The 24,249-nt window shown below is 44.2% G+C and overlaps 1 protein-coding gene across 3 annotated transcripts in view; it reads right to left on the bottom strand.

The window, feature by feature from the left end:
- The window catches only part of ARAP2 (ArfGAP with RhoGAP domain, ankyrin repeat and PH domain 2), a 126,817-nt gene extending 106,079 nt beyond the window's left edge, over positions 1–20,738 (bottom strand). For 2 of the 3 annotated variants that reach the window (XM_060278927.1, XM_060278929.1), the window contains exons 1-3: positions 20,499–20,738; positions 8,434–9,487; positions 1,619–1,689 (exon numbers count right to left, since the gene is read on the bottom strand). In XM_060278927.1, coding sequence (XP_060134910.1) covers positions 1,619–1,689; positions 8,434–9,323 — 961 coding nt within the window. In that variant the 5' untranslated portion in view covers positions 9,324–9,487; positions 20,499–20,738. Of the gene's footprint in view, positions 1–1,618; positions 1,690–8,433; positions 9,488–18,911; positions 19,086–20,498 lie in introns of all 3 variants that reach the window. The other variant, XM_060278928.1, reaches the window with a different exon arrangement.
- Between the last annotated feature and the right edge of the window lie 3,511 nt (positions 20,739–24,249).

Below are 24,249 nucleotides of genomic sequence, written 5' to 3'. Positions count from 1 at the left end.
TATTCTGCCGCTTTATATGTCAAACTATATCTAATACGTATCTCCTCTATTACATTTATTGTCATCCTCAATCCGCTGCTCATAATTCAAATCCTGCCTGTGATTTCATTTGACGACACAAATTATTCCTTTTTTCTTTTCTTTCTTTTTTTTTTTTGGTCCTGTTGCTTTGCACAGGAAAAGCCACTGTTTACAAGCGTTCATTGGATTTTCTGTAGGTAAACAAAGGGTTTTCCCAGAGAAAGTGGTGGGATAATTTATTTTATTTTATTTTTTAAAGACCTCTTGGATCTGTGAGTAGAAATCAAGGGATAAACAGAAGAAATCATGGGACAAACAGAATGAGCCCCAAATTTGCTCCGTCACTCTGCCCTGCCTGTATTACACTTTACGTAGCATCTAATTTGGGGTGACAACATTATGACCTGCATGTTTAAAGGGTCAGCTGCTCAGAAGAATTTTGGAGCAAAGTTTTACCTCCTGAAACTAGTTTCAGAAGCAAGCCCTGACTGGAGAAAAGTAGGATGATGAAGAAGCTTTGAGAAGAGAAACTGGGGAAGAGAAGAGTTTAGCACTGCCGCCTCTTTGTATGAATTATCCCCAACTGCCTGCCTGCCTGCCTGCCTGCCTGCCTGCCTGCCTGCCTGCCTGCCAGCCAGCCATTGTCTATCTGGTGGCACACATTTTTCTGAAAACAGATTCTGCTACCGTCACACATACTTAAGACTATACAAACACTCCCCTAGCATATATCAAAGAAGGAAGCGATTAAAGGTTACTGATAAGTGCACAGGGTACAAAAATGTGATGAGAAAGCAGCATCAAAGAATCCACATGTGACTCACACATCCTGTTTCTGTGCTTCTTGGGTTTCACACCTGAAACAAACCTCGCACATGTTCCTCCACAAAAGAACAGTAACAGTAAGCACATTTCTCCCCGGGGGAGATACAAGACATTTGAGCTATGCTCAAGCACTTTTCCTTCATTACAATCGAAGCAAATCTACACTATCCCAAAAAAAGAGATATTAAGTAAAGCTAGCATCTTTTCTTTATTTGAAAGAAATAAGTAATTCAAGAAATGTATGATGTGCCAACTTATCATCTATAAAGATATTTTATTTATTAAGATGTCCTTCTCGATGTTATCATGCTATATTTCCCAAATAAGAAATTCAGTCTTTCTTCTTACATTTTCCAATAACTCAGTTTAATTTAAGGGACGCGGGTGGTGCTGTGGTCAAAACCACAGAGCCTAGGGCTTGCCGATCAGAAGGTCAGCAGTTCGAATCCCCGCGACGGGGTGAGCTCCTGTTGCTCGGTCCCAGCTCCTGCCAACCTAGCAGTTTGAAAGCGTGTCAAAGTGCAAGTAGATAAATAGGTACAGCACCGGCGGGAAGGTAAATGGCGTTCCGTGTGCTGCTCTGGTTTGCCAGAAGTGGCTTAGTCATGCTGGTCACATGACCCGGAAGTTGTTTGTGGACAAACACCGGCTCCCTCGGCCAATAAAGTGAGATGAGCATGCAACCCCAGAGTTGTCCATGACTGGACTTAACAGTCAGGGGTCCCTTTACCTTTACAGTATAATTTCCTCATAGCTGCAAAGTTCAACTTACTTCTTTGCGAAATATGGGTCTCGGAACAAAGGATACTTAAACCATTCACGTTTCTTCTTTCCTGAAGGGAGCTGGAAAAACACCAAAGTGAAGAGATAAATATAAGGCAGAACATGCATCTAGTTTCTCTGATGGAAATACAGTATAGACTTTAAATCACCAGATTAAAAAAACAACAACAACCAGTCATGTTTATTCACAAAATGCTAGCACTAATGTTATGCACTGCTTTCCATTTTTCAGCACAGTTAATATTTTGCCATAGGGCTTGTCCACACTTCATAGGTCCATCAGTAGAGCATGAGACTCTTAATCTCAAGGTTGTGAGTTTGATCTCCATGTTGGGCAAAAGATTCCTGCATTGCAGGGGGTTGGACTAGATGACCCTTGTGATCCCTTCCAACTCTACGATTCTATGATTCCAGTATTCTGCTTGTCCTAGGCAAAGGTCTTAGCAGTTTTGCCTTTGTCCCACTGCTTTTTGCTAGATTCAGGTAGGTAGCCGTGTTGGTCTGACACAGTCAAAAGAAATTAAAAAATTAAAAAAATTGTCCAGTAGCACCTTAGAGACCAACGAAGTTTGTTCTGGGTCTAAGCTTTCGTGTGCATGCACACTTCTTCAGATAGCGCTCAATTGCAGCAAATCCTGAGAAAACCCAACCCAAGGTTTTCTCCTATTTAGCAGTAAATATCAGGTTTTCTTAGTGTTAGGGTAGGTGGAAGTGCAGGTGAGCCCCCATTTTTCTAACAGCACATAATTTAAAGGCAGCGCCGAACTACTGAAACAAATAACTAGGAATTCAATGAATATCCGTGATACTTTTATTCCAAAAGGCCACATTTGCACTTCACACTAAATCAAAGTTTAATAGTTCACAAGCCTCAATGGAAGGTGGGTTTGTGTGCTGCCATTTTTTCTCCTTCCCCATACAGCTGGGAAGAGAAATTTGGGCACTTCTGCATTTAATTAAGCACAGCTTACCATACTATCTCCAGCCAGAACTGTGGTCAATACCAACTATAGTTGGGTTTTTTAAAAAAAGTGCTTTCTAACCCATTGTTTGAGGTTGGTTGGTTTGAAATTAACCACTGTTATCACTGGTCAAAATACGTCACTCGGGGCAACAGGACAAACCATGGCTAGCCAAAAGGAAAAGCTTCTGAACTCCTTCTGGCTATATGGGAGAAGTAATAATGATAATAACAATTTATTATTTATACCCCGCCCATCTGGCTGGGTTTCCCCAGCCACTCTGGGCGGCTTCCAACACAATATTAAAAACATAATAAAACATCAAAGATTAAAAACTTCCCTAAACGGGAAGTAGAGGAGGAGGGGTGTTCATGGTACCTTATTCCTCCTGCATGTCATGCTATGGTTTAGCATGATATGCAAAGTGACAATAGAATATTAACAGCTATTGATACATGTGCTGAACAAGGGATAAGGGCTGGATCTAGACATGTCAAAGAAGTGTTAAATGCATTGTAAACTTTGTATGAGAAATCAGGTTGGCGAAAACGGAACTCCACAGCGCCATCTGGTGTCACGGGGTTATAATGTACACACAACGCATATAAAGCGTTTTTTCTTTGCCAATGTCTCTGAGTCCAAAGTCTCCAAATACTTGTCACACATACGCTAAAAAGCAAGAGTTTTGATACATAGTTAAGTCTATGGCATAGAATGTATAACAATGTAGAATAAAACAGTCTTATTCAACGGCTCATGACCGTACACAGAAATCAGCCAGTCACTTTGACAGGAAACATGATAAGCATCATCTCAACATCAAATGCAACGGCAAACTGATCAGCACTTCGGATGCATAACAATATATTTATGCAAAGTTGCAAACCAACCATTTCAAAAATCCATTTGAAAAATGGCATGTCTGGGTTTTGTGGTGTGTGTGTGTGTGTGTGTGTGTGTGTGTGTGTGTGTGTGTGTGCAATGTCCCACACAGGCTATGTTAATTTTCAGGTGGAAGTACGTTCTGAATAATGGAAGCAGCATTATTCCTCAGCAATACATATTGAAAATAAAGATCCATGCCAAGAATACAGAAAGGTAGGGGGAAAAAATATAAATCTTGTCAACAAAAAAAGGTTCTTTAAAAAATAAAAAAGCAGTTTAAAACCCAAAACATATGCTTCGACATATGTAATGGGATGAGTGGAGGGAAACATGTGCAATTTGCCCTTACTTCCTTGAAAGAAATGCAGAATAAAATCTGTGATAAAATAAAAAAGCTGGCTTCCCAGAAAAGTCTTCACATAAAACTTGTGAACCTCTTTATAACCCCCAAAATAGTATGATTCTCCAGAATTACACTGATAAAAGTCCACACAGGATGGGCATTAATTAATTAACTTTTAGCTTGCTCTTTCTTCCAAAAGGTGCCAAGGTATCTTAACTTGTCCCCTTGTGGAAAGGGGGGGGGGACATAATGGACTCAAAAATATGTGTATCCCTAGTTTCAAACTACAATTCCCATCAGCCTCGTCAACCTGACTGGAGTGGATTGCAATTGCTGTACAAAACATCTGGAAGTTGAGGAAGGCTAACTATGGAGTTTAGAGTATAAATTTGGCCATATTCACAGCTGTTGTGCAAGTGAATCTGCTGTGGCCCTTCTCTGTTCCCATAAACTAAAAGGTGTTTTTTTTTTAAGTCCTCAAAAAATTGCAAAATAAATCTCTTCATGTAGGCAGCATGTCACTTTGATATTATCTCAATTAGGTTTCTCAGACAAGGAAACTCTTGACTCATTACTTTTATTAAAATTACAAAACAAAGTCTCTCTGAATCTTCTTAGGAAACAAAGGCAACACTCACATCATGTCAAACCACTCATGTCTTGTAACATAACCAAATACAACAAGACACTCATGAAATTCTGAGTGCTAGTGCTATCAATATGCTCTTTTCAAAACACCGCATTAGAGTTTCTGAAAGATTTAAAATCAAAAAGTGATGTAATGCAGAAATGAGAGAGGATCTCTTTACAAATGCACCAACGAAAGGTTAACTAGCAGTGGGTAATGTTCCCGGTCTCAAAATTCCTATAATCCACCCAGTGGCATAGCATGGGGGCCCGGGTGCAAATTTTTGAAGGGTACAATGAGGTGCAAGCAAGTGCCACCCTGACAGGCTCCCTCATCAAGGCCTTGCGAGGAGGCAAGCCAAGCCGTGTCCAGTACAGCTAAACTGGTGTGCAAAAAATAAAAAATTCATCACATTCACAGGTAGAATCATAGAATCATAGAGTTGGAAGAGACCACAAGGGCCATCCAGGCCAACCCCCTGCCAAGCAGGAAACACCATCAAAGCATTCCTGACAGATGGCTGTCAAGCCTCTGTTTAAAGACCTCCAAAGAAGGAGACTCCACCACACTCCTTGGCAGCAAATTCCACTGCCAAACAGCTCTTACTGTCAGGAAGTTCTTCCTAATGTTTAGGTGGAATCTTCTTTCTTGTAGCTTGAATCCATTGCTCCGTGTCCGCTTCTCTGGAGCAGCAGAAAACAACCTTTTACCCTCCTCCATATTACATCCTTTCATATATTTGAACATGGCTACCATATCACCCCTTAACCTTCTCTTCTCCAGGCTAAACATGCCCAGCTCCCTAAGCCGTTCCTCATAAGGCATCGTTTCTAGGCCTTTGACCATTTTGGTTGCTCTCCTCTGGACATATTCCAGCTTGTCAGTATCCTTCTTGAACTGTGGTGCCTAGAACTGGACACAGTACTCCAGGTTCCTTCTCCAAAAGGGGAGGGGGAGCACATGAACTGAAGGACTGTATTGGCCTGAATATAAGCCACACTTTCCCCTCAAATTCCGATTGTGAAATCTTAAAGTGCCGCTTATATTCATGACCTTAGGTTATCGCTGCTGAAAGAGCTGCCCATGAGGGCCATTGGGAGTGCAGGACAATGGCGCCTGCCCCGACCATGTCTCCCAAGACCCCCAGGCGCCTTAAGGAAGGGGGAAAGGGCAGTGGGGCAGCGGCACACAGCCCTCCCACCGCTCCCATGCCTCCCCCCGGCGCCAGCTTGGGGAGGTAGTGCCGGGAGGCAGTAGTGTTGGGAGATGGGCTCATAGCTGCCAAGTTCCGGCCTGAGAAATAAGGGACTGGACCGGAAATAGCAAACCGGAAGTAGCGCTGCCGCCATTTTGGAACTGGGCGGAGCGTGCTCAGAAGCTACTTTTGATGCTGCTCTGCCCTGTTTCAAAATGGCCGTCGCATCAGAAGTCATGCTGCAGCCATTTTGGAACTGGGCAAAGTAGCATCAAAAGTTGCTTCTGAGCATGCTCTGCCCAGTTCCAAAATGGCCGCCGCGTCAGAATAAACCGGGAAAAAACAAAAAAATCCATTTTTTCGGCTGGGGACAGCTGGAAAAACAGGGGTTTCCCGGGGAATACGGGAGACTTGGCAGCTATGGATGGGCTCGCCACATGCTCAGAGCTGAACTCCGCCACCGGCTTTGGGAACAGGGTGCCAGCCGCTCCCCGTTCAGAGCGGTAGTGGCAGGAGGCGGGCCGCACCTGCAAATAAGCTTTGAATTTTAAAGGTGCGGGTGCGCCTTATATTTGGGCCAATGTGATATTTAAGGCATTAATAACATCAAAACCTGCTAGACCAGGCATAGGCAAACTCTGCCCTCCAGATATTTTAGGACTACAACTCCCATCATCCCTAGCTAACAGGACCAGTGGTCAGGGATGATGGGAGTTGTAGTCCCAAAACATCTGGAGGGCCGAGTTTGCCTATGCCGGTGCTAGACTATCCAGTCCAGCATCCTGTTTTCACAGATGGGAAGCAAAAACTCTGTGAGTTGCTGTGAAGAAGCACTTTGTGGTGTCTATCTTTCAACATCCAGGATGTCCCCCAAGTTCTAGTATTAAGAGACAAGAAGAAAGACTTTTTCCCCCTCTATCCACTTTCTCCATGAATATTTTTTATACACCTGTTTCATTTCGCCTTTTCTCTAACCTAAAAATCCCCAAACGCTGTAACCTTCCCACGGCATTCAAGCTACAAAGTAACAGTCGATTGGAATGCAGCATTCCAAGTAACATATTTTGTTACGTAATAAGACACCAATTAAACAACACAGTCCAGGCTCTAGATAGAAGTGGGAGGGGGACACACAGAGTTATTTGCTCAGTGCGGCTACTCTGCATGACAGATTCAGTATTAAAATTTCAGTGAGGACATTTCTCTTTTAAAAAAAAAAAATCTCTGCAGCACACTTTAAATAAGAGGTGACAAAACATGAGCTCTCTGTTGAATTCATAGCCATACTGCTAGCACCGCTGTGCTGTTCCATATCCCCAAAAGTTCCTTTACATTTCTAAGGACACACAGACTTCTATAATCTGTGCTTAACAAGCTAGAGGCAATTTTCAAAGACAGGTAAAGGTCTCAGGGAGGCGGGGGGGAGAATCTGTCCCTTAGCCGTATGTAAGGAGAATAATAATATAGAAAATTTCTTTTAAAAATCCAGGCATGAAAGAACACTAGATAAGTGCACTACACAAGGACACTAAACTTTTTCAGAGCTTGGGGAGGAATCTAAGCACTAACAGACAAGCAGCAGCATTAACTATAAAGCTTCAAATTCAGCAGTCTGCATCTCTTAACAAATCTCAGTGTCTGTGCATGGCATTGAATACAATTAATTGAAAAACAAAGGGTGACCACAGTTCTGCGGCTTGTGCATCAAGACCACAAAATTGAGGGCTATCTGTTTCAGGGCAGAGGTGAATAGAGCGGCTTACAAAAATGGTTTGAATGCGGTTCTGGTCTTCCCCTCTGAAATGTCTAGTTCAACCTCTCCCATATCCTGAAGTTATTGCAACGAGCATTGCCCATTCCCCCACTTCATGCCACTGGCAGCTGCTGAATGGGCATGGAAACATATCTGAGATCATGGTCAGAGCACATCATCTCTTTGAAGGTGACCCGGAAACTACAACTAATCCAGAAGAGTGGGACAGAATACCTCCTGAGATGTGTGCAAACCTGGCGGCCACCTACAAAAAATGTCTGACCTCTGTAATTGCCAACGAGGGTTTTGCCACCAAGTACTAAGTCATCTTCTGCAAAGGGATCAAATACTTATTTCACTCATTATAATGCACATCTATCTCTGACTTTTGTCTTCTGGGTTTCTGGGGGGTTTTCCTGTTGTTATTCTGTCTCTCACAGCTACAATAAACCTACCATTAAAATTACGGACTGTTCTTTTCTTCGTCAGAGGGCAAACGGACAAATTTAGCAGGGGATCAAATACTCCCCCCCCCCTTAAAATCACTATTTCTGGGTGAAGCTCCATAGTTTCGGGGTCTTCCTGAAAAAAGCTCAACAACTTTGCGGGTGTCAGAAATTTTACTTTTGAAATATGGCAACCCTACGGTACATATGTTCTCACAAGTTTATCCACATTTGTGCAATAAGCCACACTGGCCCCATCACCATCCATGTTCTTCAACTAAAGAGCTCAGTCAAGAGACTGAGGTGAAAAGCAATAAATTCCTGGTTCAGATACTGAATCAGCCATGGACTCACTGGGTGACCGTAGGCCTCAGCCTCCCTGTCTGGAAATACACAGGTTGTTGTTGTTGTTGTTGTTGTTACCCCGCCCATCTGGCTGAGTTTCCCCAGCCACTCTGGGGAATAAAACTGACTAATCTTTAAGAATTGTAAGGATTACGGAAACAGTATACATGAAGCTGAGCCGTATATAGTATACATACACTGAGCACTCCAAAAGCACCACAAAACACAGAAATTTATTAAAGTTTACCTCATCAAAGGCTTCGCCGCTGAGGAAGAGCCAGGTAGTTCGGGAACAGGACGGTGCCTGAGCATGAAGGAGCGTGTTGGCCTAGAAGTTCCCTTTGTACTCTGAGTGCAAGTGCGGTACAAATCGTTCTCTACCATTTCGCCTTTAAACTCAAAGAGTGGGGAGTCTGGCGGAGTATCGGACAAGCTTTCCAGCTCCGAAAACTTCAAGTGCTCATCTCTGCCAGACTTCATTTCAGATGAAGAAAAACCAGAGGACAGAAATGATGTTTCTTCCGGTGTGTTACCTGGCTGAAAATCGATGGCTTCTGAGTGCCCTTTTCCGCTGAGTGAAAGGGGTATCTTTTTGGACATCGCATTTTTCACTGCATTCCTCGGAAGAGAGGCAACATCTGTTGAGCATTTCAAGTCCTGACAGGATGAGCTAGGAGAATCTAGACCTGAAGACGTGTCGTCTTTGACTTCTAATGACTCATGGTCTGAAAGTTTGCTATTATCTTCACACGTGTAATTACTGCCACAAGCTTTATTGGCCCATACACTGGGCATCCTGCTTGTTTCACCGCCGTTTGGATTTAGGGTGTGTGTGCTGGAACTGCGGCAAAATGGCTGTGAACAGCTATTTCCCAACTCTTTGGCATCATCAGCTTTCTGGCTTTCAACAGGCACAGATTTTTCGAGCATTTTTGCAAACATGACCTCCAGCTGCTTGAGAATCCTTCTGCGGTGCCCAGTAGGAGTTATTCCAATTTGCTGAAGCGCACTGTTGTTTATCCCCATGCAGTCTTGCAAAGCATTATAGCCGAAGTCTTGGAAGTTCTGAAAGTATTGCCCCAGGTTGATGCTCACTAGGAATTCTTTTATATCCACATCAATGTCCCTGAATGACATACTGGCAACTTCATTCCTCACTTTCAGAGCTCCAAAACAGCATACAGTGCTATCCACACATATTCAGAAGCGAGATAAAATTCTTCTTTAAGCCCCCTGGACAGAATGAAATGTCTTCCACGAGCAGGAACAGCATATATAAATTCAACGCACGCCTTCAAATCCTACAGTGCGTGGGGAGGAAAAGAATATAGGTATTAGAAATGGTACTTCATAGTCCACGTTCAGCACATTTTTATTGCTATAAATAAATAACTTGAAGCCCTTTGAATGCTTTGGTTGTGGAGTATGTATCATCACAGAGCAAATAAGCATCTGGGCTTTTATTTTGTGCCAGGAGATTTTAAAAACAGATATCGGATATGTGCTACTTCTCCTCTTAACATTGGCTCCCAAAAGCTTGCACAATTATTAAAGAAAACAACAAGAAAGGAGTGAACACAAGCTTGCAATTAAGCATGCAACTGGTTGCCTGTGGCGAGGAGGTACCCTCTCCAAGCCTTTCTAAATTGGAAGAAACTGAGTTCTCTTTTTCTTCCGACAGGTCCAGTCTTAAACAAATATATATTAAGGAGGGAGGGCAAGACGCTTAGGGATGTGGGGAGGGAGTCTTTCGGAGATTTCGTAGAAGGTTGCAGCTAAGAAAAAGCTCACGCAACCAAAAGAGCTGCATATGGCTTTCCTGTTCAATCCCCTTGACTCCACTTCCTCTTAATATCATTATGAATTTGCGGGTGCCAGACCAGTTTGTGGGTGGGTGCGGGGGAAGTACGCTGTATGTTCACAGATTCAATTGATGTAATAGCCAGCCGGAGTGATGTTCAATTAAGAGAACAGAGAAAAGGGGGCTCTGTGCCAGATGTCAAATGGGTGGGGGCCCTCTTCCAGCTCTCAGTTAGTTAGAAAGACAACAGCCAGAATGCGGCAGCTAGACTGGGGACTGGGAGTTGCCACCGAGACCACATAACACTGGTCTTGAAAGATCTACATTGGCTCCCAGTATGTTTCCGAGCACAATTCAAAAGTGTTGGTGCTGACCTTTAAAGCCCTAAACAGCGTCTCCATCCCCGTCGTTCAGACCGGACACTGAGGTCCAGCTCCGAGGGCTTTCTGGTAGTTCCCTCCCTCCGAGGTTGCAGGGAACCAGGCAGAGGACCTTTTCGGTAGTGGTGCCCGCAGTGGAAAGCCATCCCATCAGATGTCAAGAAAATAAGCAACAATCTGACTTTTAGAAGACATCTGAAGGCAGCCCTGTTTAGGGAAGTTTTTAATGTCTGATGTTTTATTGTATTTTTTATATTTTGTTGGAAGCCATCCAGAGTGGCTGGGGAAACCCAGTCAGGTGGGCGGGGTATAAATAATAAATTATTATTATTATTATTATTATTATTATTATTATTATTACTACTACTACTACTACTACAACTAGTACTGCTGCTGCCTGCCTCTTCCCCACCCAACACACTGCTGCCAACTTCAACCTCAGTCCCTCCAAGGGTCCCTATTTTCCAGGGACAGTCCCCGATTTACAGAACCCCTCCCAGTTTCTGATTTGATCCTGGAACGTCCTGCTTTAAAATAGGACATCCCTATTTTCATCAGAGAAATACTGGAGGCTACACAAACCTTGGTGAAGTCATAAGACGGCCCCATGGCTACCACCAAGAACGGAAGAAAATGCACAAGGGAGAGAGGATGGGAAAAGAATGTGAGTGACCTCTATGGGGCACTTTGGATCTTTAAATATTATGTCTGCAACCAGCCACGGACTCATAGAATCGCAGAATTGTAGAGTTGGAAGGGACCCTGAAGGTCATCTACTCCAACCCCCTACAATGCAGGAATGGTTCTGTGATTCTTTGGGGAAAGGATCATTGGCAGCAATCAAAGCCAATCCAACATTTGCAGGTCCCTGATCATCAGAAAAACTGATTTCATGGAAACCCAACAGCAAGATCCAGTTACGATCTTAGTCTTGGGAATCATGGGTGCAAGCACATGATTTGATTCCATGTGCCATGCAGACTGCAAAAAGAAAACACCTAGTTTCTTGCTAACGCAGTGCAGTCATACCTCGGTTTGCGACCACCTCTGTTTGCGACCGCTTCGGTTTCCGACCACCGCGGACCCGGAAGTGTTTACATCCGGATTCCACAGTGTTCGGATGCGCAGAAGCGATCTGCGCAGTGTGTGCATGCGCAGGAGTGATCTGCGCAGTGCACGCACATGTGCAGAAGTGTTCTATCGTGCTTCGGGGAGCGACCGATTCGGGGAGCGACTGGCTCCCCGGAACGGATTGCGGTCGCAAACCGAGGTATGACTGTAGCAAACAGCTTCCCCAGTAAGGACCAACTTCTTTAATGCCCTATTTTGCATCACTTCCCTCTTTTATGGAAAAGAGGCAGGTCCTACCTGTAGCAGTTTGCAGAAGGGTAGGTAGTTATTGAGCAATATAATCATAAGTCTTTAGGAAGTACCTGAAATACTTGCCTCTCGCCCCCCCCCCTCTCCCCAATACTGTATATATTATTTAAACTATGGGTAGGCAAACTAAGGCTTGGGAGGCAGATCCAGCCCAATCGCCTTCTAAATATGGCCCGCAGACGGTCCGGGAATCAGTGTGTTTTTACATGAGTAAAATGTGTGCTTTTATTTAAAATGGATCTCTGAGTTATTTGTGGGGCATTGGAATTCATTCATTCCCCCCCCCCAAAAAAAGTCCGGCCCCCCACAAGGTCTGAGGGACAGTGGACCAGCCCCCTGCTGAAAAAGTTTGCTGACCCCTGAGTTTTAAACTCTTGATTGAGAGTTCAAACAGCAGCCACACAGCACTGCTTTCAAAGATCACAGTCACAGAGACCAGTCTAGCTATCCAGTTTAGCTGCCTAAGAGAGAAAATGCTGCCCAAAGGGGAAAATTCTACGGCTTCCACTTGCTTGTACCTCAGCTCCCAATGGCTACAATTATATTCTTCATTGCCTTGGCAATGTTGGCAGCCATATTTGTAGATGCAAAAAGGCAAATATTTCCATGCTGTTTGCATTTCACCACAGTGCACCTTCGGGCATAACCTGCATTATCTGTGGCAGAATTTTACATAGCTGATTGCATTATGAACATGTTATTCCACACCATTCATTTCCCAATGAAACAGAAATTGAATGCATGGGTTGAGGGTAGGGGAACCATAATCAATTTCATATAATTTGAAGAACTGAAAACAACAAATGCGAATACCAATTGAAATCCTTGAGTTGATTTCTGCTCCGGACATTAAACGAATAAGTGAACATTGACCATTTCCCACTAGAATTCTCTGACATCTCTAACTCACCAGGGAGACTCTCCTGGCACCTTCGTTACACACCAGGCGAAAACATTCTTCTCCCAGACCTTTGGCTGATTAAACAATCTATGGGCTTTTAAACTGTGGGTGGGGATATTATTTTGTTTGTTATTATGTTGTGTATGGTGCTGGAGGAGACTCTTGAGAGTCCCATGGACTGCAAGAAGATCAAACCTATCCATTCTGAAGGAAATCAGCCCTGAGTGCTCACTGGAAGGACAGATCCTGAAGCTGAGGCTCCAATACTTTGACCACCTCATGAGAAGAGAAGACTCCCTGGAAAAGACGCTGATGTTGGGAAAGATTGAGGGCACTAGGAGAAGGGGACAACAGAGGACGAGATGGTTGGACAGTGTTCTCTAAGCTACCAACATGAGTCTGACCAAACTGCGGGAGGCAGTGCAAGACAGAAGTGCCTGGCGTGCTCTGGTCCATGGGGTCACGAAGAGTCGGACACGACTAAACGACTAAACAACAACAACATGTTGTGTATGTTTGTGATTTTATGCTGCAAACTCTCCTGTGATTCTCAGGTCAATGGCAGTATATAAATTAAATTAAATTAAAAGATAGATCCTGAAGGCAGGGCCGCACATATAAGGTTGCATATGCTTTATATGAACCCAACGGTATCTGCACAGCTCTCCTTCCTCAATTTTTATTTTTATTTTTAAACTAGGAATCACACAAAGAGGCCTTGCACAAGACATTGTCATATGTGTATGATGGAGTTGCACACTCCCAGGGTGAAGAGGTTATGTAGCCTAGGAAAGTTTATCAACGGGATTGAAATTATCAGCTGATGGTGGGTAGCTAACAACATCAAAGCATCCTGGTTTATCATCACTAGATTGTGCAACAGTGCTTCTCTACCAGTTGTGTTTGCATAGTGCTCTGATTCTTCAAGTTATTTTTATAGGTTTACTGCATTCAGGGCTGTCTTAAGCGCCCCTGGCGCCATAGAGCGACAGATCCCTCCGGCGCCCCCCCCCCGCCCCATTTCCCAGCGCGGTGGGCGGGCGGGCGCAGCGCGCAGGCACAGCACAATTGCCATGGGCGCAGCTGCGTGGCGAACTAGCCGGCCAGCGGGCGGGCGCAGCTCACGGCGCCCTCCTGGCGGGCCGGCGCCGTGGTGCCCTGCGCCACCCAGCCTGGCCGTAGGGCCGGCCCTGACTGCATTTTCATTTCATTCCTCAACAGCATCTACAGTTATTGGGACACACAAAAAGCAACCAGAATACAAAACACTGTTTCCTTGAAACATAGCTTTAATATATCCAAGAGTATGCTTCTGAACTTTGCAAGGAATCTTATTCCAAGACTGAAATGGTATCACTAGCTTAACATGATAGGTATATAACAAAAACCACAGCTATTTATTATGTTTATATCTTGGCTTTCCACTAAGGAATTCAAGGTGGTGTTATTTCATTCTCCTATTTCATACCCGCCAACATTTCACCAATGAAAAGAGGCAGTGCCTTTTTTCTATTAAAAAAAAAAACGTTTAGGTTAGGGGTAGTCTCATTTTGACTCAAGAAAATCACTATTTTATAGTTCAAATTGGGGAAATAAAAACAGTAAATGGACAAAAGTACAAAGATTCACAAAATGTTTAGGAATGTCCTATTCAACAACAACAACAACAATTTTTTTATTTATACCCCACCCATCTGACTGGGTTGCCCCAGCCACTCTGGGAGGCTTCCAACAGATATAAAAACATAATAAAACGTTAAACTTTTTTTTAAAAAAAACCACCTTCCCTAGTATACAGGGCTGCCTTCAGATGTTTTCTAAAGGTTGTATAGTTACTTATCTCGTTTAGAAGGAATCTGAAGGCAGCCTTGTATAGCGAAGGGGTTTTTTTAGAAAAAAAAGTTCAATGTTTCATTATAACTCTGGGACTCTTCCTGGAAAATAGGGACGCTTGTTAAGTCTGTTTTTTTATCCTCACAGCAACCCTGGGAGGGGTAGATTAGGCAGATAGAGGCTCAAGAATACCCAGTGAGCTTCACGCCAGAATGAGATTGTGAAGCTGGGCATACATACATAGTCCTTGTCTAACACGCTGGCCTCTGATGACAGCCATGTGAAGCAACTTAGGCAGCACACACACACATGCTATCAAGGACCGACATGAATGTGCAAATGAGCTATCATGAATCCAACACAACAAATGCTCTGAATTCACCTTCCACACAATGCCCTGTAAGGAGGGAGCAGTTCTCTCACCAAATATTGCACGGGCATGTGTGAACCAGCTCTTTGTCTCCACTGAGGATGAGGCATAGGTGCTAGAGACTGCCTTACACCCACCTAAGAAACATTAAAATATTACTCAGCAAGATTGCTGCTCCACCCCTCTAACACACCACACACACACACACACACACACACAGAGAGAGAGAGAGAGAGAGAGAGAGAGAGAGAGAGAGAGAGAGAGAGAGAGAGAGAGATTTCCTGGCACCAGTACAGGAAAGGAATAACTTTATCAGTCCTACTGGCGGAACTCAATTTCACACCATCCCACCCATGTAACTGAAGAGCCTTTTATTCCCCTGACAACGTTTAGGACATTGCTTGCAGAACGTATTTGCCAGCTCTGATAATCAGAGTCATTTGATTGGTAACCATGACACCCACCTTCTTTTCATCTCAGCCCCTCCCTAAGAAGAAAGCAAGTATTCAGCCTGCACTAGTGCTCCTTCCCACGTTTTCTAGCTCAGCAAACCAGCATCTTACTCATTACTTTTTATAATGGATTTTAGAGAGTCGTGGAAAGAAGGGTGCTGATTGAAATTAACCCAGCTCTACAGCTCTCCGTACGGTTTGCAGAGTTTCTAAAGGCGCCGTCTCGTCTTAGGCGAAGCTTCGAAGAAAAGTTCAATGGTGCTTGAAAACATAGGGAAATGTGCTTCTTGCGTAGTTCCCACAATATATAGGAACTCCCTTTATATGCAGGCAAGCAAACAGGAAGACTCTGCCCATTGTAAATTACAATAATTTAACTAGTAATATAATGTTTATTGGGACGTGGGTGGCGCTGTGGGTTAAACCACAGAGCCTAGAGCTTGCCGATCAGAAGGTTGGCGGTTCGAATCCCCGCGACAGGGTGAGCTCCTATTGCTCGGTCCCAGCTCCTGCCAACCTAGCAGTTCGAAAGCACGTCAAAATGCAAGTAGATAAATAGGAACCGCTACAGCGGGAAGGTAAATGGTGTTTCCGTGTGCTGCTCTGGTTTGCCAGAAGCGGCTTTGTCATGCTGGCCACATGACCTGGAAGCTGTATGCCGGCTCCCGCAGCCAATAACGCGAGATGAGCGCCACAACCCCAGAGTTGGTCATGACTGGACCTAATTAGGTCAGGGGTCCCTTTACCTTTATAATGCTTATCAGTGACAGGCAATGCAGCATGAGATAAGGACATCCAACAGTCATGAGAAGAAAAAGGAAAATATAAAGTCTTATAAAGTGAAGAAGTCTTTCAACACAGATGAAAGCTAGAGTTCATTTAAATGCGCTCAGGGGCCCTCAAACACAACAATAGTTTTGGAGCTTTCAAAGCTGTAATTTATGTTCCAGCACCTATTCACATTAACAGGTTGAGACCTGCTCCCAAGAGGTGCTAAAACCTGACTGTCAAAAGGTCCTTGCCAATAAGGTGAAGTTAGCAATCATAAACTTTTTTTAAAAAAGAAAAGAAACAGCAAGAGTTATGCTTTGGAATGTGCCGTCCATTGGCAAGCACATTTGAATGCAAAAGATGCTCCCAGACGACATCAGCTAGAAACTTCTGCTATACTGCTGCCGGTCTGATTCCTTGGTGATTGTGCATTATCTAGTTCTCATCTTGAGAAAAACAAGAGGAACACTGTGCTCTCTATGCCAGCAGTACCACCACACATTATCTCTGACCACCACCATTTTCGTAAAATAAAAGCAAGAGGGAAAGGATTGGAAGATCTTCCATTTCAGCCCATTCCCTGGAGCGGAGCAAGAACATACAGTATTATGTTTTCGTAAATGCTGGAAGCTGCCTAGAGTGGCTGGGGCAACCCAATCAGATGGGTGGGGTACAAAGAATAAAAATTATTATTATTATTATTATTATTATTATTATTATTATTATTATTATTATTAAACTTCTGCCAGCCACACAAGGGCAATGACTTAAGACTCCACCATTCATTCCCTGTTATATTAAAGTAAGGTAGATGTCTCTATGATTATATTATTATTATTATTATTATTATTATTATTATTATTATGGATGCGGCAGCTTTATATTGCTTTGCTTAATTCTCCAAAAAGGCCCCTTGCTTCCAGGGTTTCCCAAACATGGGTCTCCAGCTCTTTTTGGACTACAATGCCTAACATCCCTATCTAACAGGACCAGTGGTCAGGGATGGTGGGATTGGTAGTTCAGAAACACATGGAGACCCAAGTTTGGGAAACCCTGCTTTAGCCTAACAGAGCTGCTCCACTGCCCTTAGACCACCCGACAAAACACCCTCCACCACCCATCGCAAGTCCTTGGGCCAACAGCTATCAGCGAGTGAAGCGACACTTGGGCTTCTATCAGCCCTCGCTTGGTCACAGTGTTGGCAACTATCTGAGAATGTGTTAGTCATGCAGGTGACATTCAAATGCTAGCAGTGACTAACTCCCATGTCCATGTGACAAGTACACAAAGTGGAAAAGGAGTTAGGCAATCGGTCCAGAGAGTGACCCAAGCAGATGTGTTGACTGAGGACTCTAGTAGATTTTTGAGTTCCATACCATGCCATTGCAATCAGCTCCCCAAAATCACCTGGTTTAGCACTAGCCTATGTACAGTGGTGTACAGTTGTTCAAAATTAGGACTGCTCAGTAAAACATGCACAAGACTGGGAGCAGCCACCAGGATCATGTAACACCGGTCCTGAAAGACTTACATTGGCTCCCAGTACGTTTCCGAGCACAATTCAATGTGTTGGTGCTGACCTTTAAAGCCCTAAATGGCCTCGGCCAAGTATACCCGAAGGAGCAGGTAGGTAAAAACGGTAATGGACCCCTGGATAGCTAAGTCCAGTCAAAGGCGACTATGGTGTTGCGGCGCTCATTTCATTTTCAGGCCGAGGGAGCCGGCATTTGTCCACAGACAGCTTTCCGGGTCATGTGGCCAGCATGACTAAACCACTTCTGGTGCAACAGAACAGCGTGATGGAAACCAGAGTGTACAGATATGCCGTTTACCTTCCCACCACAGCAATACTATTTATCTACTTGCACTGGCATCCTTTCGAACTGCTAAGTTGGCAGGAGCTGGGACAGAGCAATTGGAGCTCAATCCATCATGGGGATTCGAACCACCAACCTTCCAATTGGCAAGCCCAAGAGGCTCAGTGGTTTAGACCACAGTAGCACCTGCATCCCTCTATACCTGAAGGAGCATCTCCACCCCATCATTCAACCCAGACACTGAGATCCAGCACTAAGAGTCTGCTGGCAGAAGTGAAGCGAAGTCACAGGGAACCAGGCAGAGGGCCTTCTCAGTGGTGGCACCCACCCTGTGGAATGTCCTCCCATCAGATGTCACATCTGAAGGCAGCTCTGTATAGGGAAGCCTTTTAACATGCAATGTTTTGTTTTGTTTTTATATATATGTTGATAGCTGCCCAGAATGGTTGCGGCAACCCAGTCAGATGAGTGGGGGTACAAATAATAAATTATGATTATGATTCTACTCTGGATGAGCAGTTCCCATTTCACACACGTGGCCCCAGTAGCAAAGAGAAGAAAATGGGTGAATTCTTGGTTCCAGCACCACAGAGATATCTATAGCATGGAATGATGCAGCCAAGAAAAGAGACACAAACTTACTGGTTACCTCTGCTTAATGCCTTAATAAAACATGGGCAGCAAATCTTTATATGCTGGCCACATGACCCAGAAAGCTGTCTGTGGAGAAACTTGGCCTGAAGCGAGATGAGCATCACAACCCCATAGTCGCCTTTGACTGGACTTAACCCTAGAGGAACATCTGCAAAGGGATTGCTCCACTGCTTGGTCTCGGGCCTGTCAGCAACCCAAAATATACCACCCACATCCTGATTCAAGGTGTTTATTAATAAAGGTCTTTATCTTTCCCATGAGAAAGAGCTTACAAGAACCACACGTTGCTGCAAGCTAAATACTGAGATGTATTTCTCAATGAACAGGGTGCCTAACAACAATGATATGGGAGTTTTACCTACTTACCTGGGGAAGAGCCTCATTCAGCTCAATAGGACTTTATTCAGAGTAGTAGACCTGCCATGTGTACGATTGCACTGTTAAGCATTTCCTCAGACTTTCAAAACATGTCAAGGGGGCTGATATTTGTGGCCTCTGAGCAGGGAAACATGTTGAAAGAAATCCCAGGGAAACTAATCCCTGAAGAGGAACAAACAAGAATTAAAGAGACGGCTCCCTGTGAACAAGCAGCAACTCATCTCAAGAGCGGAGATTGCTTAAGTGCTGCCACAGTCTGCAGCGAAACTATATGAGCTCTCTGTACCTATATTCCATATGAATGGTACTGCTCAGTACAACAGGTTGACATAAAAGCAAAAAGCTTTTTGAGAATACAGCCTCCCCTCCTCAAAGATAGTATGTAGAAACAGCAATGCGGGGACTCAGTAAAAATATCGCTCTGCACATGCTCAAGAACACTTTCATATATCCAACTGAATTCTTGCAGTGCCATAAGCAGATGCCATGGCTGAGCCCTGGAGAACCACAAAATAAATTAAGCCCAGGCCACCATTAGCCAGTCAGAGCAGAACTGTGTTCAGCTTTCAGATATACCAATTGCAACAAGTCTCCAAGAAGGCTGGAGGGACATGCTGCAACTTGCAAATCCTATTTGATGTTACCTCACTGCCCAACATGCAAATACCAGAAGCAGGAGCAGCCAACTTGTTTTAATTGCCCCATTCCTCTATCTTTACCTTCACATAAGGAAAAGCTTCACCTGTTAGATTTCTGAAAGAAGGGTGGAAAATTCTACACATGAAGGGGCTCAGTAAAAGTATATTTTAAAAAAGGTAGCAGCTCTAGAAATCATTGTAAAATCTTGCTTTAGAGTGCCTTTGAACTAAGCCATGAACTCTCAAGCTGCTTTCTTACCTTCAGCTTTTCCCTACAGTTTGGGGATATTCACACCATCCTTCCTACCTTACAGGCTTGTTGTAAAAGGTACTGATATTAGGTATGCAAAGAGCTTGAACGCTCTGAATCAAGCAGCTAAACTCCAAGCACAGTTAATAAAAGTAAACAGAGGACTCATTAGAGCGTGCAGATTTTGAGGGGGAAATCCATCTTTTTATGTAGAAATCTAAATTTCCTATATTGCCCAATGGCTGCTAATCTATGGCTCATTTAACACTAATAGTTTTGCAATTCCGCGCCGCAAAGTTGACTGAATCCCTCAGCCGTGCCCTAAATTAGACCATCTGCAACATCACCGTAAACAAGCTGCCGCTTCTCATTAACTGCGGCATTCGTCTCGTTAAAGTGAGCTACTTTTCAGACCCTCCAATGAAAACGTAAGAATGTAAAAGAGAAACGGAGGGGTTAGGTGTATATTTTCCTCTGCGGCAATCCCACGGGTTAAACGCAAGTCAGCATTTCCCGGGACAGAGGATAAGGAAGTGGGTCGGATTCCAAGAAAACTCCCCAACCATGGGGGGAAAACGACGACTCGCTGCCAGAAAAAATTGGCAGTGATTTTTTTTTGTTTTTCTTCATCCCCCCTTTTTCTTTCTTTTTAACCCAAATCCACCCGCCCCTTTTTTGCAAACTTACCCCAATAATTCGGATCCGGCAGGAAGCGAGGAGCTGAACTTTACGCTCGCTTTCTCTTTTTTTCTTTTCCTTCTCTTCGCCGCTCCTTCCTTCTGATTTGCTAGCTGGGCTTGGAGAGGCGCTCCTGCAAAGGGCTGGCTGGCCAGGCACGCAGATAGGCAGGCAGGCAGGCAGGTGAAGGCGGAAGAGGCACCTGGAGCAGCCGGGCTGGAAGCGCAAAGGCTGCAGCGCCGCCAGGACGCTCTCCTGCGCGCAGGGCCGGAGAGGCGGCGGCCGCGGTGGCTCCTCCGTGGGGCGGTCTCGCTCGGCGGCGGAGGGAGGAAGCAGAGGGGAAGCGGAGGTTTTGCAAGCTGAAGAAAGCGTGCTTGTCCTGCCGCTTTCTTGCTGGCCCTGCTTCTGTTGTTCCAGCAGAATTTCTGCCTAGAATACCAGGCAGAAATTCAACAGGTGAAGTTTTTTCTCCTCCCTCCCTTAAGATGAAGGGAGAAACTTTCTAACGCAGAGTAGGTGAACTTGACTAAATTATTAATTTTTTTCAATTTAATCTTTATTGGTTTATAAACAATCCATCCAATCCACTTGCAACACCAAAGCACCAAAGCATTACAAGCAGGCCACCACCAATACCAGAATGGAGAATGTATCTCGAAAAGGAAAAAATAAAGTTCGTTTCCTCCCCGCCTGATGACTTCCGACCTTTTCTGCGTGGGTCCTTTATTTCCTTGTTAACTGCATCTGTTTTTCAATAAACTTAACCAATATTACATGTTGTTTACCATATATTCTTTTTAGCTTGAGTTATTACAAGAGGTAAGGGACGCAGGTGGCGCTGTGGGCTAAACCACTGAGCCTAGGGCTTGCTGATCATAAGGTCTGCGGTTTGAATCCCTGTGACGAGGTGAGCTCCCGTTGCTCGGTCCCAGCTCCTGCCAACCTAGCAGTTCGAAAGCACGTCAAAATGCAAGTAGATAAATAGGAACTGCTACAGCAGGAAGGTAAACGGCGTTTCCATGTGCTGCTCTGGTTTGCCAGAAGCGGCTTTGTCATGCTGGCCACATGACCTGGAAGCTATACGCCGGCTCCCTCGGCCAATAATGCGAGATGAGCGCGCAACCCAGAGTCGGTCACGACTGGACCTAATGGTCAGGGATCCATTTACCCTTTAATGATGTATCATAATATTTAAAGGGGCCCCTGACCATCAGGTCCAGTCGTGTCCGACTCTGGGGTTGCAGCGCTCATCTCGCTCTATAGGCCGAGGGAGCCGGCATTTGTCCGCAGACAGCTTCCGGGTCATGTGGCCAGCATGACAAAGCTGCTTCTGGCGAACCAGAGCAGCGCACGGAAACTTTGAGTGCAAGTTCCCCGCTCTTAACCACTACACCACACTGGCTCTGGCGTTTCCGTGTGCTGCTCAGATATGCAGATGACACAACCTTGATGGCAGAAAGTGAGGAGGAATTAAAGAACCTTTTAATGAGGGTGAAAGAGGAGAGCGCAAAATAGGGTCTGAAGCTCAACATCAAAAAAACCAAGATCATGGCCACTGGTCCCATCACCTCCTGGCAAATAGAAGGGGAAGAAATGGAGGCAGTGAGAGATTTTACTTTCTTGGGCTCGTTGATCACTGCAGATGGTGACAGCAGTCGCGAAATTAGAAGACGCCTGCTTCTTGGGAGAAAAGCAATGACAAACCTAGACAGCATCTTAAAAAGCAGAGACATCACCTTGCCTACAAAGGTCCGTATAGTTAAAGCTATGGTTTTCCCAGTAGTGATTTATGGAAGTGAGAGCTGGACCATGAAGAAGGATGATCGCCGAAGAATTGATGCTTTTGAATTATGGTGCTATGGACTGCAAGAAGATCAAACCTATCCATTCTGAAGGAAATCAGCCCTGAGTGCTCACTGGAAGGACAGTGGTACCTTGGTTCTCAAACACCTTGCTTCCCAAATACCGAAAACACGGAAGGAAGTGTTCCGGTTTTTGAACGTTTTTTGGAAGCCGAACATCTGATGCGGTTGTCGGCCCTTTTTTCCAAGGCGCCTGCACCAATCAGAAGCTGTGCCTTGGTTTTCAAATATTTCGGATGTCAAACGGACTTCTGGAACAGATAAAGTTTTGCGCTTTCATTTTTGCTATTTATTTTGCGGTTTTGTTTATGACGCTTTTTCGGTTAATTTGTTTTTGTGACTGTGGAACCCAGTTCAGCTACTGACTGACTGATTGTGTGACTGCGGAAATGGATAAAAGCCAAACAATGATCAATGATTTTTCGGCTATTATTATTATTATTATTATTATTAGTAGTAGTAGTAGTAGTAGTATAATGCTGTTATAAGGGGGGAAAACTGCTCCTTTTCCTTATGGGGTATTCCAGAGCCCATATACTGCAGAGGAATATTTGAGAGTCAAAATGGCTTCAGGATTGCTCTCCCATACTATTTCAGACACATGGTCCATATATTTAGATATCTGTGCATTTATGAATATTCTATATTTACAGGTAGGTAGCCGTGTTGGTCTGACATAGTCGAAACAAAATAAAAAAATTCCTTCCAGCAGCACCTTAAAGTTTTTATTTTGTTATGAGCTTTCGTGTGCATGCACACTTCTTCAGATATGGGTGAAATGGGTGATAGACTGACTGATAGCTGTTGGTCTCTCCATGGTTTGAACAGAGACGTTGGATTCTTATCTCATTATACATGATAAAGCAATCCTCAGCCACCTCACCCCTTGCTTTTTCATGCAAGTCCATTTGCAGTCGTTTGCAGTCGTCAACAGCTATCAGTCAGTCTATCACCCATTTCCACCACCCCACCACCCTTTCTCTACATATAAGCGTCTGGGGACTTCAAATTCAGTGTATCTGAAGAAGTGTGCATGCACACGAAAGCTCATACCAAAATAAAAACATAGTTGGTCTTTTAGGTGCTGCTGGAAGGATTTTTTATTTTATTTTTTTATTCTATATTTGATACCTTAAAATTCGTATAACAGTGCCCTATACCCACAGGTCACAGAGTGGTGACACACACACACTCAAAATCAAAACAACCCAATAACCACCTCCCCAACACATTTTAAAAGGGCATTGGATGTCAATCAGCCCAAGGCCTGGGCTGAATCTAGACACATCAAAGAAGTGTTTCAGTATAAAGTGTTGTAAATTTAACAGGGAACAGGTAGAGGAAAATGGGACTTTATATCACTATCTGACGGCACAATGCTATATCGCACATACAGTGCGTATAAATCACTTTTCCTTTACCTGTCTAGCTGAGTCCCTGATTAAAGAGGAACGTTTTTGCCTGGCGCCTAAAAGTGTATAATGAAGATGCCTGGCGAACCTTCCTGGGGGGAACATTCCACAGACGGGGAGCCACTGCAGGAAAGGCCCATTCTCGTGTTGCCACCCTTCGGACCTCTTGAGGAGGTGGCACACAAAGAAGGGCCTCAGAAGATGATCTTAGGGTCTAGGTAGGTTCATATGGAAAGAGGCGGTCCTTGAAGTATTGTGGCCCTGAGCTGTTTTGCTACATAGTTTTAGAACATGTGTACTTTACATCTGGTAGAATTCCTTCTCCAACTCTACAATACCCCTTTTAGGTGAATCAGCCAGAACTGTGCACAGTATCCAAAATGTGGTCGCACCATAGATTTGTGTAATGAAGTTATGATACGTGCTTTTAACCCATTAGACCATGTATTAGTATTTGTATGCCAGTTCTCTTTATTCCAGGAAGGC

This window comes from Zootoca vivipara, chromosome 9 (assembly GCF_963506605.1).
Source record: "Zootoca vivipara chromosome 9, rZooViv1.1, whole genome shotgun sequence".
Taxonomy (NCBI): domain Eukaryota; kingdom Metazoa; phylum Chordata; class Lepidosauria; order Squamata; family Lacertidae; genus Zootoca; species Zootoca vivipara.
This window is presented reverse-complemented; position numbering and strand designations above follow the sequence as displayed.